This window comes from Bubalus bubalis, chromosome X, assembly GCF_019923935.1.
Source record: "Bubalus bubalis isolate 160015118507 breed Murrah chromosome X, NDDB_SH_1, whole genome shotgun sequence".
NCBI lineage: Eukaryota > Metazoa > Chordata > Mammalia > Artiodactyla > Bovidae > Bubalus > Bubalus bubalis.
Genome location: NC_059181.1, coordinates 76,257,827 through 76,273,041, shown reverse-complemented (window position 1 = coordinate 76,273,041; position 15,215 = coordinate 76,257,827). Strand labels below are relative to the sequence as shown.

General features: G+C 38.5%; 1 protein-coding gene across 4 annotated transcripts in view; it reads left to right on the top strand.

Moving 5' to 3' along the window:
* The window catches only part of CHM (CHM Rab escort protein), a 240,436-nt gene that overhangs the window by 84,501 nt on the left and 140,720 nt on the right, over positions 1-15,215 (top strand). For all 4 annotated transcript variants that reach the window (XM_006078988.4, XM_044937402.2, XM_045164537.1 and 1 more), the window contains one exon: positions 10,654-10,778. In XM_006078988.4, coding sequence (XP_006079050.1) covers positions 10,654-10,778 — 125 coding nt within the window. Of the gene's footprint in view, positions 1-10,653; positions 10,779-15,215 lie in introns of those variants that run through there.

Here is a 15,215-nt window from a genome sequence, read left to right as displayed (position 1 = left end):
TTGAGGTATGCCTGTATTGCTATGAACTTTCCCCTTAGCACTGATTTTACAGTGTCCCATCGGTTTTGCTTTGTTGTGTTTTCATTTTCATTTGTTTCTATGCATATTTTGATTTCTTTTTTGATTTCTTCTGTGATTTGTTGGTTATTCGGCAGTGTGTTGTTCAGCCTCCAAATGTTGGAATTTTTAATAGTTTTTCTCCTGTAATTGAGATCTAATCTTACTGCATTGTGGTCAGAAAAGATGCTTGGAATGATTTCAGTTCTTTTGAATTTACCAAGGCAAGATTTATGGCCCAGGAAGTGATCTATCCTGGAGAAGGTTCCGTGTGCGCTTGAGAAAAAGGTGAAATTCATTGTTTTGGGGTGAAATGTCCTATAGATGTCAATTAGGTCTAACTGGTCTAGTGTATCATTTAAAGTTTGTGTTTCCTTGTTAATTTTCTGTTTAGTTGATCAACCATAGGTGTGAGTGGGATATTAAAGTCTCCCACTATTATTGTATTATTGTTCATTTCCGCTTTCATAGTTGTTAGCATTTGTCTTACATATTACGGTGCCCCTATGTTGGGTGCATATATATTTATAATTATTATATCTTCTTCTTGGATTGATCCTTTGATCATTATGTAGTGTCCTTCTTTGTCTCTTTTCACAGCCTTTGTTTTAAAGTCTAATTTATCTGATATGAGTATTGCTACTCCTGCTTTCTTTTTATTTCTATTTGCATGGAATATCTTTTTCCAGCCCTTCACTTTCAGTCTCTATGTGTCCCGTTTTGAGGTGGGTCTCTTGTGGACAACATATATAGGGGTCTTGTTTTTGTATCCATTCAGCCAGTCTTTGTCTTTTGGGGGCATTCCACCCATTTACGTGTAAGGTAATTATTGATAAGTATGATCCCATTGCCATTTACTTTATCGTTTTGGTTCGAGTTTATGCACCCTTTCTGTGCTTCCTGTCTAGAGAAGATCCTTTAGCATTTGTTGGAGAGCTGGTTTGGTGGTGCTGAATTCTCTCAGCTTTTGCTTGTCTGTAAAGCTTTTGATTTCTCCTTCATATTTGAATGAGATCCTTGCTGGGTACAGTAATCTGGGCTGTAGGTTATTTTCTTTCATCACTTTCAGTATGCCTTGCCATTCCCTCCTGGCCTGAAGAGTTTCTGTTGAAAGATCAGCTGTTATCCTTATGGGAATCCCCTTGTGTGTTATTTGTTGTTTTTCCTTTGCTGCTTTTAATATTTGTTCTTTGTATTTGACCTTTGTCAATTTGATTAATATGTGTCTTGGGGTGTTTTGCCTTGGGTTTATCCTGTTTGGGACTCTCTGGGTTTCTTGGACTTGGGTGATTATTTCCTTCCCCATTTTAGGGAAGTTTTCAACTATTTTCTCCTCAAGTATTTTCTCATGGTCTTTCTTTTTGTCTTCTTCTTCTGTGACTGCTATGATTCGAATGTTGGAGTGTTTAACTGTGTCCTAGAGGTCTCTGAGATTGTCCTCATTTCTTTTAATTCGTTTTTCTTTTTTCCTCTCTGATTCATTTATTTCTACCATTCTATCTTCTACTTCACTAACCCTATCTTCTCCCTCCTTTATTCTACTATTTGTTGCCTCCAGATTGTTTTTTATCTCATTTATTGCATTATTCATTATATATTGACTCTTTTTTATTTCTTCTAGTTCCTTGTTAAACCTTTCTTGCATTTTTTCAATCCTTGTTTCCAGGCTATTTATCTGTGATTCCATTTTTATTTCAAGATTTTGGATCATTTTCACTATCATTTTTTTCGTAATTCTCTATCAGGTAGTTTCCCTATCTCGTCCTCTTTTGTTTGGTTTGCTGGGCATTTATCCTGTTCCTTTACCTACTCTGTATTCCTCTGTCTCTTCATCTTGTTTATATTGCTGAGTTTGGGGTGGCCTTTCTGTATTCTGACAGTTTGTGGAGTTCTCTTTATTATGGAGTTTCCTTGCTGTGGGTGGGGTTGTTATCGGTGGCTTGTCAAGGTTTCTTGGTTAGGGAAGCTTGTGTTGGTGTTCTGGTGGGTGGAGCTGGATTTCTTCTCTCTGGAGTGCAGTGAAGTGTCTAATAACGAGTTATGAGATGTCAGTGGTTTTGGAGTAACTTTGGGCAGCCTGTATGTTGAAGCTCAGGGCTGTGTTCCTGTGTTGCTGTAGAATTTGCATGGTATGTCTTGCTCTGGAACTTGTTGGCCCTTGGGTGGTGCTTGGTTTCAGTGTAGGTATGGAGGCGTTTGATGAGCTCCTATTGATTAATGTTCCCTGGAGTCAGGAGTTCTCTGGTGTTCTCAGGATTTGGACTTAAGTCACCTGCTTTTAGTTTTCAATCTTATTTTTACAGTAGTCTCAAGACTTCTCATTATATATAGCATCAGTGATAAAACATCTAGGTTAAAGATGAAAAGTTTCTCCACAGTGAGGGACACCCAGAGAGGTTCACAGAGTTACATGGAGAAGAGAAGAGGGAGATGGGAGTTAGAGGGGACCCGAATGAGATGAAGTGGAATCAAAAGAGGAGAGAGCAAGCTAGCTAGTAATCACTTCCTTATGTGTGCTTCACAGTCTGGAGTGCTCAAAGATGTTCATGAAGTTATACAGAGAAGAGAAGAGGGAGGAAGGAGACAGAGGTGGCCAGGAGGATAAAAGGGGGGAATGAAAAGAAGAGAGACAGATCCAGCCAGTAATCAGTTCCCTAAGTGTTCTCCACCGTCTGGAACACACAGAGATTCAGAGAGTTTGGTAGAGAAGAAAAGGGGGAAGGAGGAGGCAGAGGTGACCTGGTGGAGACAAAGCAGAGTCCAAAAGGGGAAAGAGCAATCAGGCCAATAATCTCGCTCCCAAGTAAAAATGCGTACTGAAGATTGGGTTCTTAAAGGTACAAAATTGATAACAAATACCAAAAGCAAAGATTAAAAATCTAGAGTAGAGGTTGGATTTTCAAAAATACAATATTAAAGAAAAGAAGAAGGAAAAAAAAAGTCACAAAAGTCATGAAACAAAAATACGAAGTTTGCTTTAAAAAATGGTCTTTTTTTAAAAAAAAATTATTTTATTTTTTAACTTTACAATATTGTATTGGTTTTGCCATATATCAACATGCATCCGCCACTGGTATACACGTGTTCCCCATCCTGAACCCCTCTCCCTCCTCCCTCCCCATACCATCCCTCTGGGTCGTCCCAGTGCACCAGCCCCAAGCATCCAGTATCATCTTTTTTTTTTTTTGAAAAGTAATAGTAGGTTATCAAAATGAAAATTAAAGGAGTAATAGAGAACTTAAAAATTTTAAAAAGTTAAAAAAAAAGAAAAAAAAAAAGCATGATCATAAAAACTGTAAAAATATATCTAGGACTTTCACTGGTGTTGTTGTGGACAGTATTGGGTCAGTTCATTTTCGGATAGTTCCTTGGTCCGTCTTAAATTTCTCAAGATCTATAGGCCCCTTCCTATGTAGTTGGTACTAAGAACAGGGTTTTAATCTGTTGCACCTGTCACTTCCAAGGCGGTTCCCTTGCTTTTAGCTTCTGTTTGCTTGTCTCTTCAGTGTCTGATTTCTGCCCTGACACAAGGGGGGCGGTGGTGGACACTTTTTTTTTTAGCCTCACTTGTTCAGTCGCGCTGTCGGAAGGGTGGGACTCTGCAAACAAATAACACTGGCGTGTGCTTGCTGTGTCTCAGCCACATTGGGCCTGCCCCCACTCATGGCGCGTGCACCCTCCTTGCCCACACAGCTCAGGCTCTAGGTTGCTCTGCCAGTAACCGTCCGAGGCCGGCCCTGGGCTGCATACACCTCCCAGGTCTAAGCTTCTCAGGTTTAGGCACTTGGGTAGTCCTCAGAGGCACAGACTCTGTTGAGCCTGCGTTTTGTGCCCTTCCCAGCTCCGAGCATCTCGGTTGATGAGGTTTTTGGCGAGTGCGGTCACTGCCACTTATCGCCTCTCCTGTCCCTGCCACTTGGTTTTCTGGGTGTACAACCGGCACACCTTCTTAGGCTGATGATGACTGTCCAGAACCCCAAGAATTCTTAGTTAGCAAAGAAGCCTGCTTGCAGTTAGGTAAATAATGTCACTCTGGGGCTGCGATTGCCCCCTTCCGGCTCTGGCTGCCTGTCATCAGAGGGGGATGGTCTGCAGCCGGCTAGTTCTGTTCAGCCCTTTGTTCTGTTGTGCGGGCCTGGCAGTGTCTTAGGGCTTTTCGTGTGGTAGCTATCCCACAGTTTGCTTTGCTAGCCCAAATTAGTTCGCTGTGATTATCCTCAGGGCATTCATGCCTGGTCTTTACTCTAAGCAAAGCAGCCCTTGCCTCCATGCCCAGCCCCCACTTGCTAGTGGTGGGTACAGACATCTGCGCTGCTTCTCCACTGGGGGAGTTACCGTTGGGCTCATAATCTGTGGGTTTTAATTATTTAATTATTTTTCCTCCCTATTTTTTTGCCATCTGTGCTTCCAAGGCTTGCCATAGACTCTGCAGTGAGAGTGTTTCCTGATGTTTGGAAACTTCTCTCTTTTTAAGACTCCCTTCCCAGGATGGAGCTCCGTCCCTCCCTCTTTTGCCTCTTTTTTTGTCTTTTATATTTTTCTTATCTCCTTTCTGAGACAATGGGCTGCTTTTCTGGGTGCCTGATGTCCTCTGCTGGCATTCAGAAGTTGTTTTGTGGAATTTACTCAGCGTTTAAATGTTCTTTTGATGAATTTGTCGGGGAGAAAGTGGTTTCCCCGTCCTATTCCTCTGCTATCTTAGGACTGCCCGAGTTAATTATTTTTTAATTGAAGGATAATTGATTTACAGAATTTTGTTGTTTTCTGTCAAAGCTCAACATGAATTAGTCATAGGTATACATATATCTCCCTCCCCATCCCACAGAACTGCAAAAGCCCAACAGGTAGAGATTTATAACAGTAATAAAAAGTGTGACTGAATAAACGCATATACATATACACCCAGGCTGCTTCTAAGTCTCTTCAGTCGTGTCCGACTCTGTGCAACCCCAGAGACGGCAGCCCACCAGGCTCCCCTGTCCCTGGGATTCTCCAGGCGAGAACGCTGGAGTGACTTGCCATTTCCTTCTCCAATGCATGAAAGTGATAAGTGAAAGGGAAGTTGCTCAGTTGTGTCCGACTCCTAGCGACCCCATGGACTGCAGCCTACCAGGGTCCTCTGTCCATGGGATTTTCCAGGCAAGAGTACTGGAGTGGGTTGCCATTGCCTTCTCCGATATACACCCATAAGCATAATTAAAACAGTCTAACAAAAATAAAGTACAGTACATTGACCTGGCGAACAAAGGAAACCAAAAATTATTTCTTCCAGTTAAGAATGAAAACTAACTAAAGCACAAATTGGAAAACAAAATTAAAGCAAGGTGCCAAGTGGGGAATAAAGCAGTGTAACAAATATGTTGAGAGGAAAGGAACAGAAGAAAGAATAGATATGCAAAGTTAAATAGAGGAAGATAAAGGTTTATATACATTAAATGTTAATTGCAAGGGGAAAAGAACAGTAGGAAAAGCAAACAAAGGAATAAATGTAGAAAACATAGTAATAGGTTTTTAAAAATTAAAAGTAAAAAAGGAGAGGAAAAAAAAAAGGAAGAAAAAAAAAAAAGGAAAATTCCACAGAACTGCAAAAGCCCAACATAGAGGCAGAGGTTTATAATAACAATAAAAATGTGACTGAGAAAATAAAAAAGCTCAGGAATTTACCTAGATTTCATAGTGCCAGTAAAACCGACAAGTACAACAGGGCGGGGGTGGGGGGCGGTGGGGGAGAAAAAGAAACCAGAAAAAAAAAAAAGTAAAACGTAAAAATCCTTAAGATTCTACAGAACAAGTCAAAACATAAGACTAATAAGTGTTTTTATTTTATTGAGTCACTGCTGTCAGAGTCATTTCCCTCCCTGGGAAAAGTCCACCTCACCTCCCTAGGATGCCCTCCAACACTGTGCTGACCTCTGGACCTGTTGTAGGGGCAGCTCAGATTCTAATCTGGTCCTACTTCTGTGTGTTCTTGCTGCCAGTGTCCATAGATATCAGAACTAGTGTGTTTTCTTTTGTGAAAGCTCTCAATGTCCTTTTATATATTCCTGGACATAGAGTCTGCCTAGTTCATCGTGTAGGGTAAATCTGCAGCTTATACATCTGGTTTTGCGTCTTCTACCCTAGCCACACTGCCCCTGGGTTTCAGTTGTGGTTTTACTTCCACCTCTGCATGTGCGTCGTCCACTGGGGTTTGCTCCTGAGGCTGCCCTGGAGGACTTGGATCTGCCCCAGTGAGGACCAGGTGTGGAGGTGGTGCAACTTCTTGGGTCACAGGTTATGGCAGCACCAGGTACTCAGGGGAATTGGCGGCTGGGGCAGCAGGAAATATCGTGCTCTAGAAGGTTATGGCAACCAGTATTGGCCAATATGCTCCAGTATTCTTGCCTGGAGAACCCCCCTCTCTGACAGAGAAGCCTGGCAGGCCACAGTCCACAGGGTCACAAAGAGTTAGACGTGACCAAAGTGACCCTGTGTGCATAGACGCAAGAGGTTTTATTTTTTGGCCTGTGGCAGCTCTGCCCCAGTGCAGTTTGTGTGTGAAGGTGGCGCAGCTGATTGGCTTGTGGAGACCCTGGCAGTGCAAAGTATTCAGGGACATGGACTTCCTCTGCCAAAGAAGTTATGGCCCTATCAGAGTCTTTTTCCGAGCCTCTTGTAGCTGGCAATCAGAAGGCCTCTTTGGCCAGTCTTTCTCCATAGCTCTGACTGTTCAGGCACTTACAGGGCTCCCTTTCCTGGGTTCCATCTCTGTTGATTGGCATGTCAAGCACATAGAGGGGCCCTGCTGTCTGGGGTCCTACTTTGTAGGTCTGCCTGTCAGGCACTTAAAGGAGCACCCTGGGTGGGGTCCTACTCTGTAGTTCAGTGTGTCAGGCGTTTGATGGGTCAGCCTCTGAATCCTTCAGCTGCTGGATCCTGGCATGGAAAGAGAGAGGCTTTTTGATAGCCCCACCCCCTACGCATGACTCAGCAATATTGCCTTGCTTCCATGGCTGCTTGGCTTTCTTCCATAGGCATTTCCCACCACAATCTCCTCCCTTACATCTCCTCGATCTGTTTCCTCCACAGTCAACAGCAGCCCTTGACCTGGGGTTGCTCCACAATCCCTAAACTCCAGCTCCCAGTGGCTGCACCTTCTAGGGGACCTGCTTCCCTGTCTGGGGTATGTATGGCTGTGGCAAGGACTGATTCTCATTCCATTTAGGCTGCCACAGATCAGTTGTTTCACTCTCAGCCTTAAATGTTTCTCCTCTCACTCAGACGATTGCCCCAGTGTGGGAATCGGACCCTTGCTTCAGTTCCCCCACCCACCGAGGGGAGGTTCAGTCCTACTAACACTCCTGTTTTTTCCCCTAATTCCTTCATCCTGCTGAGTTTTGCATGGTTCTATATATTCTTTTCTGCTGGTCAGGTACTCCTGTCTGCTCTCAGCTGGTGTTCTGCATGCCCTTCTGTGTCTGAAGGTGTATCCATGGAGAGAGATGTACTCCATGTCCACCTACTCCTCCACCATCTTGTTCTCCCTTATCTTCTTTTTTAATTTACTAGATTGTATTTTGTGTCATATAATTACTCTGTGTTGAAGAAGACATGAAGGTTCATCTGTATTATAGGGTTGATAATTTTTATTTACTTATTTAACAAAAATTCTGTAGTCACCTTTTCAGCTAATATCCCAACGCTACTAAAATATAGTAGCATCCCTTTTTAAGTATAAATAAATATGATGACTGAAGAATAAGTCATATATATTTGATACCATGTTCTAATTACTCTGTATACACAAGTATCAGGCAAGTATTTTTCTCCAAAATATTCTTTCAAAAAAATATCTCTATCCTTACAAAATCTCACATATTACTAGTTCTTTCAGTTAGTATGTTTTGGGGGGAAAATCTAAGTATTTTGGGAAGATACATTAATTTGAAATGATCTGTCATTGGTGGTTTTGCTTATATAGAAGTCACCTGATAGAATAATTAAAAACAAAAAAACAAGGAAAGAAATTTCATATATGTTTAGTAATTTTCCCCCTCAGAATAGAATTTCACTACTCCAAAGTTAGACATCATTCTAAAGTATTTTTTATAATATTTACAGCATACATTTTACATGCAGAGTTGGTTATGTCTTGGAATTTACCAATTTTTATGAGATATTAAAAACTGTCCTAATTTTCTATAAATGGTAATTGTAGCTTGATATGGAATTCCTTCTGAGAGCATCATACATAGACTAAGAAACTGCTGTATCTCAGAAGTGTTTAGACATTTGGGGAAGAAGGGTGATAGATTCTAGAACATTGTATTCAGGTAACTAATACTAACACAGCTAAGACTTATTAAGCACTTATCATGTACCAAGTATCAAACTAAGCATTTTAGTTTTCTTGATTGATTTAATAAGTGACTCAAAAAGTACCTGTAGTGATGACAAAGAAATTGACATTGAAGATGTACTGAAGATTCAGTTTGAATGCAATTCAATATGCAGTTAGACTGTGGAAAAACAAGCAATATTTGTGAAGTAACATTTCATGTAATAATTCAAGCTATGTATAAATCAAGAAAGTAAATGATGTAAATAGATTCATTTAGCTATTTTTTTATCAATATGCCTCGATTATTTTATGTTGATCAGGAACCATTTTTTGAATGTAATCCTTGGCAAGTGTGTGTGAGGGTCACCTTATATTGAAGCATATTCAGTCCTTCCATGAGAAAATTTAGCCTAGATTCTCAGAACAATGGCAACCTAAATATAAATATCTTAATTGTCTGAATGGAAAATTTTGGGTGAGTGAAGGGATTTTTTAAAAATAAATTTTGGTAATAGATTAGATTTATTAAAACAAGGTATTTTTGTAGACATTTATTTTAATGCTTCTTTTACTACTCCAGCATCTTGACTTTGTCATCTTATCCTTTGTCTCTTCACATGCTTCTTTTTTTCAGGTTGGTAACCCTGTTCAAAGCTCCTATACTTCACCTCCTCTTCTTTTGTGTTGGGATGTTTATGATTATCTAATAATTATACTTGATAATAAGAACTGTCTGCTGCTACTCTTTGTTGGTTTAAAATGTTAAATTCAAGACAGTAGAGCCTTTTAAAAATAATTATTGCCTACTTTGTGAAATCTGTAAGTTTTGAAACTTTCTGAGGTGAATTTACTTAAAACAAAGGCTATTATATCTCACTACTAGTTTATTGAGCATATATAATACATTAAATATTGTTTTTTCTCTGAGAAATGTGTATCAAGTAGAATAAAATTTTAAACAGATTAAAAAGTGGCCCTTCAGATTTGGAAAGGTTTCTTGACATCTTCAGAAATCCCCTGTATTCAAATATTGTATGATGTGATTTTCTCCATAGAATATAATTGGAAATTATTGAAAAATTTAAAAGGCCACTTTCAATCCTTAGTAAGAATTTGAAAGTGTGTTAGCTCCTCAGTTATGTCCAACTCTTTGTGACCCCATGGACTGTAGTCTTCCAGGCTCCTCTGTTCATGGGATTTCCCAGGCAAGAGTTATGTCCAACTCTTTGTGACCCCATGGACTGTAGTCTTCCAGGCTCCTCTGTTCATGGGATTTCCCAGGCAAGAGTACTGGCGAGGGTTGCCATTTCCTTCTCCAGGAGATCTTCCCAACCCAAGTATTGAACCCAGGTCTTCTGCATTGCAGTCGGATTCTTTACCATCTGAGCCACCAGGGAAGCCCTAGATTCTTTACCATCTGAGCCACCAGGGAAGCCCTAGTAAGAGTTTATATACTTTATTATGCATTCTTATTTTTAGTGTATTTCTAAATATAAAATATTTAGTTTGATTATTATAAAGTCTTTAGTTATACTGGGGTGAGTACTTTTCAAAAATACTTTTACGTATAATCAAGATTTGACACAGCTACTGACCAACCTTCAAATATCTGAAATTAAGTAGAATGAAGTAATTTTGGGCCTGCTGTTTTGACAACAAAGTTTTAAAACTATTTTGGTAACAAGTAATATTTGCACCAGGCTTCACAGTTAGTGCTAGTGATAAAGAACCTGCCTTTCTATGCAGGAGACATAAAAGACATGAGTTTGATCCCTGAGTTGGGAAGATCCCCTGGAGGAGGGCATTGCAACCCACTCTAGTATTCTTGCCTAGAGAATTCCATGGACAGAGTAGCCTGGAGGGCTACAGTTCTTAGTGTCACAAATAATTAGACACAACTGAAGTGACTTAGCCCACACAATATGTGCATCAGATATGGTTGAGTCTTAGCAGATGGAAGGTTTGTTGTCCTAGTTCTTAAGCAGTGTCACAACAGCCACATCCAAATGAATGCATCAAAACGTCACATATCCTGATAGAAATTGGTAAACCAGAATTAGCTTTTGATAAGATAGATTTTTACACATTATTTTCCTTTCCTTCCTTTAAAGTTGCACACTATGCTGGAGTTGCTTCAATGACCCTGAAGTGATATCCTTTGAGTTTTGATGGGTTGGAAGGAAAGGCATGAATTTAGAAAGATATAAATTTTCTCAGAAAAGTAGAAGTTCAGATTACCCAATTTAATTAGAATTTCTCATCTGTATTTTGTTTAGGAAAACAGTGATATTGTGAATGAATGTCCAGCATGGCAAGAGAAGATCCATGAAAATGAAGAAGCTATTGCTCTTAGCAGGACAGACAAAACCATTCAACATGTGGAAGTGTTTTGTTATGCATGGTATGATAAGTATTTATTTACAATAAATGACATTAATGACTTCATATTCACATCTTTTCAGAAGAAGCCAACAGTAAGAATTTACATGGCATTGGTTGCTACAAGTCTCCATGATATGCTTGCCTTCTAAAAAATATAACTTTCAGTTTTGTTATGTTTGTTCATTTGTATTATTTTTTAGATTTCACTTGTAAGTGCTATACAGTATTTATCTTTCTCTGTCTGACTTAATTCACTTAGCGTAATATCCTCTAGGTTCATCAGTGTCATTGTAATTAAACTTCAAAAACAAGCAAACTCACAGAAAAGAGAAAAAGAAATCATATTTGTGGTTACCAGTGACATTGTAGTAAGGGGTGGCAATGGGGTACAGGGAGGATTGGATGAAGACAATCAAAAGGTACAAACTTTCAGTTATAACTACTAGAGAGGTAATTTACAACATGATTAATATAATAAGCACTGCTTTGTATTATATATGAAAGTTTTGAGAGAGTAAATCCCGAGAATTCTCAACACAAGAAAAAATATTTTTTCTATTTATTTAATTTTGTATCTGTATGAGATGATGAATGTTCACTAAACTTATTGTGATAGTCACTTCATGATGTATGTAGTAAATCAATCATTATGCTGTGTACCTTAAACTTATACAGTGATATATGTCAGTTATATTGCAGTAAAACTGGAAGAAAACACTAAAATGTAACTTTAAGTTTTCTTTGTTTAGATAATCTTACATTAATAATTTGTAATTCACCAAGCTCTTTAAATACATTTTCTTGTTTGATCCTTACAACAGTCCTATGCTAGTATAGAGTAAATAGTGTTAGTTCGATTTTTTAGAGTCCTCAGTGATGCTCAAAGAGTTTAATTTGCTGAAGGTCATCTGGCTTGATAAATGTGAAATCCATATCTAAGCTAGTTAGCGGTGGCATGCATGCATACTCAGTCGTGTCTGACTCTTTTGCGACCCCACAGACTGTAGCTCACAAGGCTCCTCTGTTCATGAGATTTCCTAGGCAATAGTACTGGAGTGGGTTGCCATTTCCTTCTCTAGGGCATCTTCCCGACTCAGGGATTGAACCCACGTCTCCTGCATTGGTGGGCAGATTCTTTACCACTGAGCCACCAGGGAAACCCTAAGTAGTAGTGGACTCTTAGATTAAAACCCAGGGTTTTTTAATCCTAGTTCAATGTTTTTCTAACTCTTCTTAGATAATATTCAGTATAGCAAAATGCAAAATTATAATTTTGAATTAAAAAAACAAATTCAGTGGTGATGACATTTTGGGGCATATTTTTGTAAATCATGAGAGAACGGCAGAAGTAATGCTTTCAGTATCTCCTTCTAAGTGAAATAATTCATTGTTTTAAAACAATTAGAATAGTTTATTTTTTCAGATTACATGGTTAATGGGCTGAAAGGTAACCATCACGTAGTTTAGTGCAATTTTTGAAGTAGTGATAAAGTCAAGGGATTTAAAACATCAATGTCAACTCTATAATAGTAATTAAAACTTAAAATCCAAGTTCCTAGAGATTTTTTAGAATGTGTACTGTCATCATACATAGCCTTGTTGTGGCACAGTGGTAAGTATGACCTGAGCCCTTTAAAAGTTGGGATACTTGTCATTGATTTCTTAACCTATATTCATATCTGTCAGGTAACTAGCATTTTCTGCCATTAATACACAGTTAATTTTCTATGATTTTATGTAAAAGGACAGCCTTTGAAATGTCAGATACAGATTATAATTTTCATATGCTAAATGGCATTCAGTAAGAAAAGTATAACTCTGATACTGTTCAGAGCCAGTGTAGACTGATTTAGAACAAAAGATGACCTCAGCTGTAAAGTCATATGCTTTAACAAAAGCAGGAATAAATATTTGATAACTTTATTGTGTGTCTATGAATACTACTTGGCTAGAATATAGTGACAGTCATACTCAGGCCCTTTGAGAGGTACTTTTGCTGTTTCAAGGCCTCTGATTTCTCTACTCTTCATGACAATTAGTGTTTATAATTTCTAAAGACTGATATGATACATTTTGAATGCAGAGGAAATCATCTTGTTTTTGATTCCTGTTCTCTTCATTTTCACGTTTGGAACTTCCAAAAGTGATTAGTTTGTGAAAAAGTAGTTGTAGTTTCAGACAGTGAATTTTAAATAATTGTAACTAGGATTCAACACATATTGTTATTTGCAGAAGGAAATGGCAACCCACTCCAGTATTCTTGCCTGGAGAATCCTGTGGAGAATCCAGAGGAGCCTGGAGGGCTGCTGTCCATAGGGTCGCACAGAGTAAGACACGGCTGAAGCGACTTAGCATGCATGCATTCATTGGAGGAAATAGCAACCCACTCCATTATTCTTGCCTGGAGAATCCCAGGGACAGGGGAGCCTGGTGGGCTGCTGTCTATGGGGTCACACAGAGTCAGACACGACTTAAGTGACTTAGCAGCAGCAGCAGCACATATCTTTATTAATCAAAATAGGAACAATTACCTTTCAACACATTTTTACCAATGAGAAATAAGATTGTTTATTCCTATAGCATAAAAATTCATGCTTTGGGATTTGACAAACTCTTGGAAAGCATTTTCTACCTCCTGCTGGTTTTGGAAGCATTTTCCCTGCAAAAAGTTGTCAAGATGCTTGAAGAAGTGGTAGTCGGTTGGTGAAAGGTCAGGTGAATATGGCGGATGAGGCAAAACTTTGTAGCCCAATTCATTCAGCTTGTGAAGCATTGGTTGTGCGATGCCATGATCTTAGTATTTTGAACGTTGAGTTTTAAGCCACCTTTTTCACTCTCCTCTTTCACATGTTCCTTTTTAGTATCTAGAAATACAATTAGTTTTTATGCATTCGTCTTGTATCCTGAAATCTTGATCAACTTGCTTATTTTAGGAATTTTTCTGTAGATTCCTTGGGATTTTTGCAAAGACAGCTATGTTTTCTGCAAAGAGGAACAGTTTTATGTCTTCTTTTCCATTGGCTTTTTTTTTAAGAGAGTCTGTTTTCTATTGAGAATCATGTGTTTTCTGTCTGTAGCCATATACCACAAGTTAATTTTAATTTTCTACTCATCCTTAGGCTCACTTAATGAGCATTTTTTTTTTCTCCATAAAGGAAGTTATTATCACTTCTGAGTATCTTTTAGTTATATGCAAATGCTGGGCAATCATTTAGTTTCTGTTACTAATTATCTTGATCTTGTACACTACTCTCTCAGCATATGCAAGTCAAATTCACAGTCTGATCAAATGTCAAAATATTGAAAATCTTATACTTAAATGGTCACTAACACCAAGAGATTATTGTAGTTAGCTACATGAAGCATATAGAGAGAAGTCAAACATTAATCCCTGATATATTTCCTATGTAGAATATTGTTTTTAATATTTTGGTAAATTTTCAAAATACCATGTAAAGATAGCTTTGTAATGATACAAATGCTGAAGTGTTATGACTTCTCTTCCCATTTTAGACCAGATGAGTAGGCTTGTAGAGTTGACATTTATTAGGCTAAAATTTGTGATTTGATTCTCTCATATGTTGCTTGACATTTCATCAAGGAAGAACATTGGCTGTCTCTTGGCTACAAACAGTATTATAGCTATAACCAGAAGCCTTTTGATTTTTAATCTTTGATTACAAGGAGGATAGGGCAAGGATGCAAGTAGATCAGTGTAAACTCAACACCACTTTTTGGAAAATACCTGTATTGATACATGGCAAGTCAGTAACACCATATTCTAATGTAAACATACTGGATAGCACATTGTTTTTCATTGTTTACTTTACTTATTTTCAGAAATAATTCTTAAGTGTTCAGTCTAAGAGTTTTAGTGATCTTTTGACTACAAAAGTTAGTACTTTTTCATTATTGCATAGTTGGGCTTCCCTGGTGGCTCAATGGTAAAGAACCTGCCTGCCAATTTAGGAGACGCCAGTTTGATCCCTGGGTTGGGAAGATCCTCTGAAGTAGGAAATGGCAACCCACTCCAGTATTCTTGCCAGGAAAATCTCATGGAGAGAGGAGCCTGGTAGGCTACTGTCCATAGAGTCACCAAAGAGTTGGACATGACTTAGTGACTAAACAACAATAACAACAACATAAGCTGAATATTAAAATAAAATAGCATAAGTTCAATTCTCACAAATTCTATAAAGAACTACCTAGATTGTTTTGCTTTATGAGTGCTTTGTTACCTTGGATGCTGCTAGTAATAAATGAGATAACCTGTAGTTTGGGCCAGAAATACTTCTGCTATACATAGATTATTTTTCTTTGAACAAATATTGTGATTATTACAGTTGACTTATGGAAGGGAAGAGTAAAAGGACTATAGCATTTATTGGATATTATCTTTTTGGCAACTGCTATAACTAGGTTCCTTACATAATTTATTTCATTCAATTTCACTTAA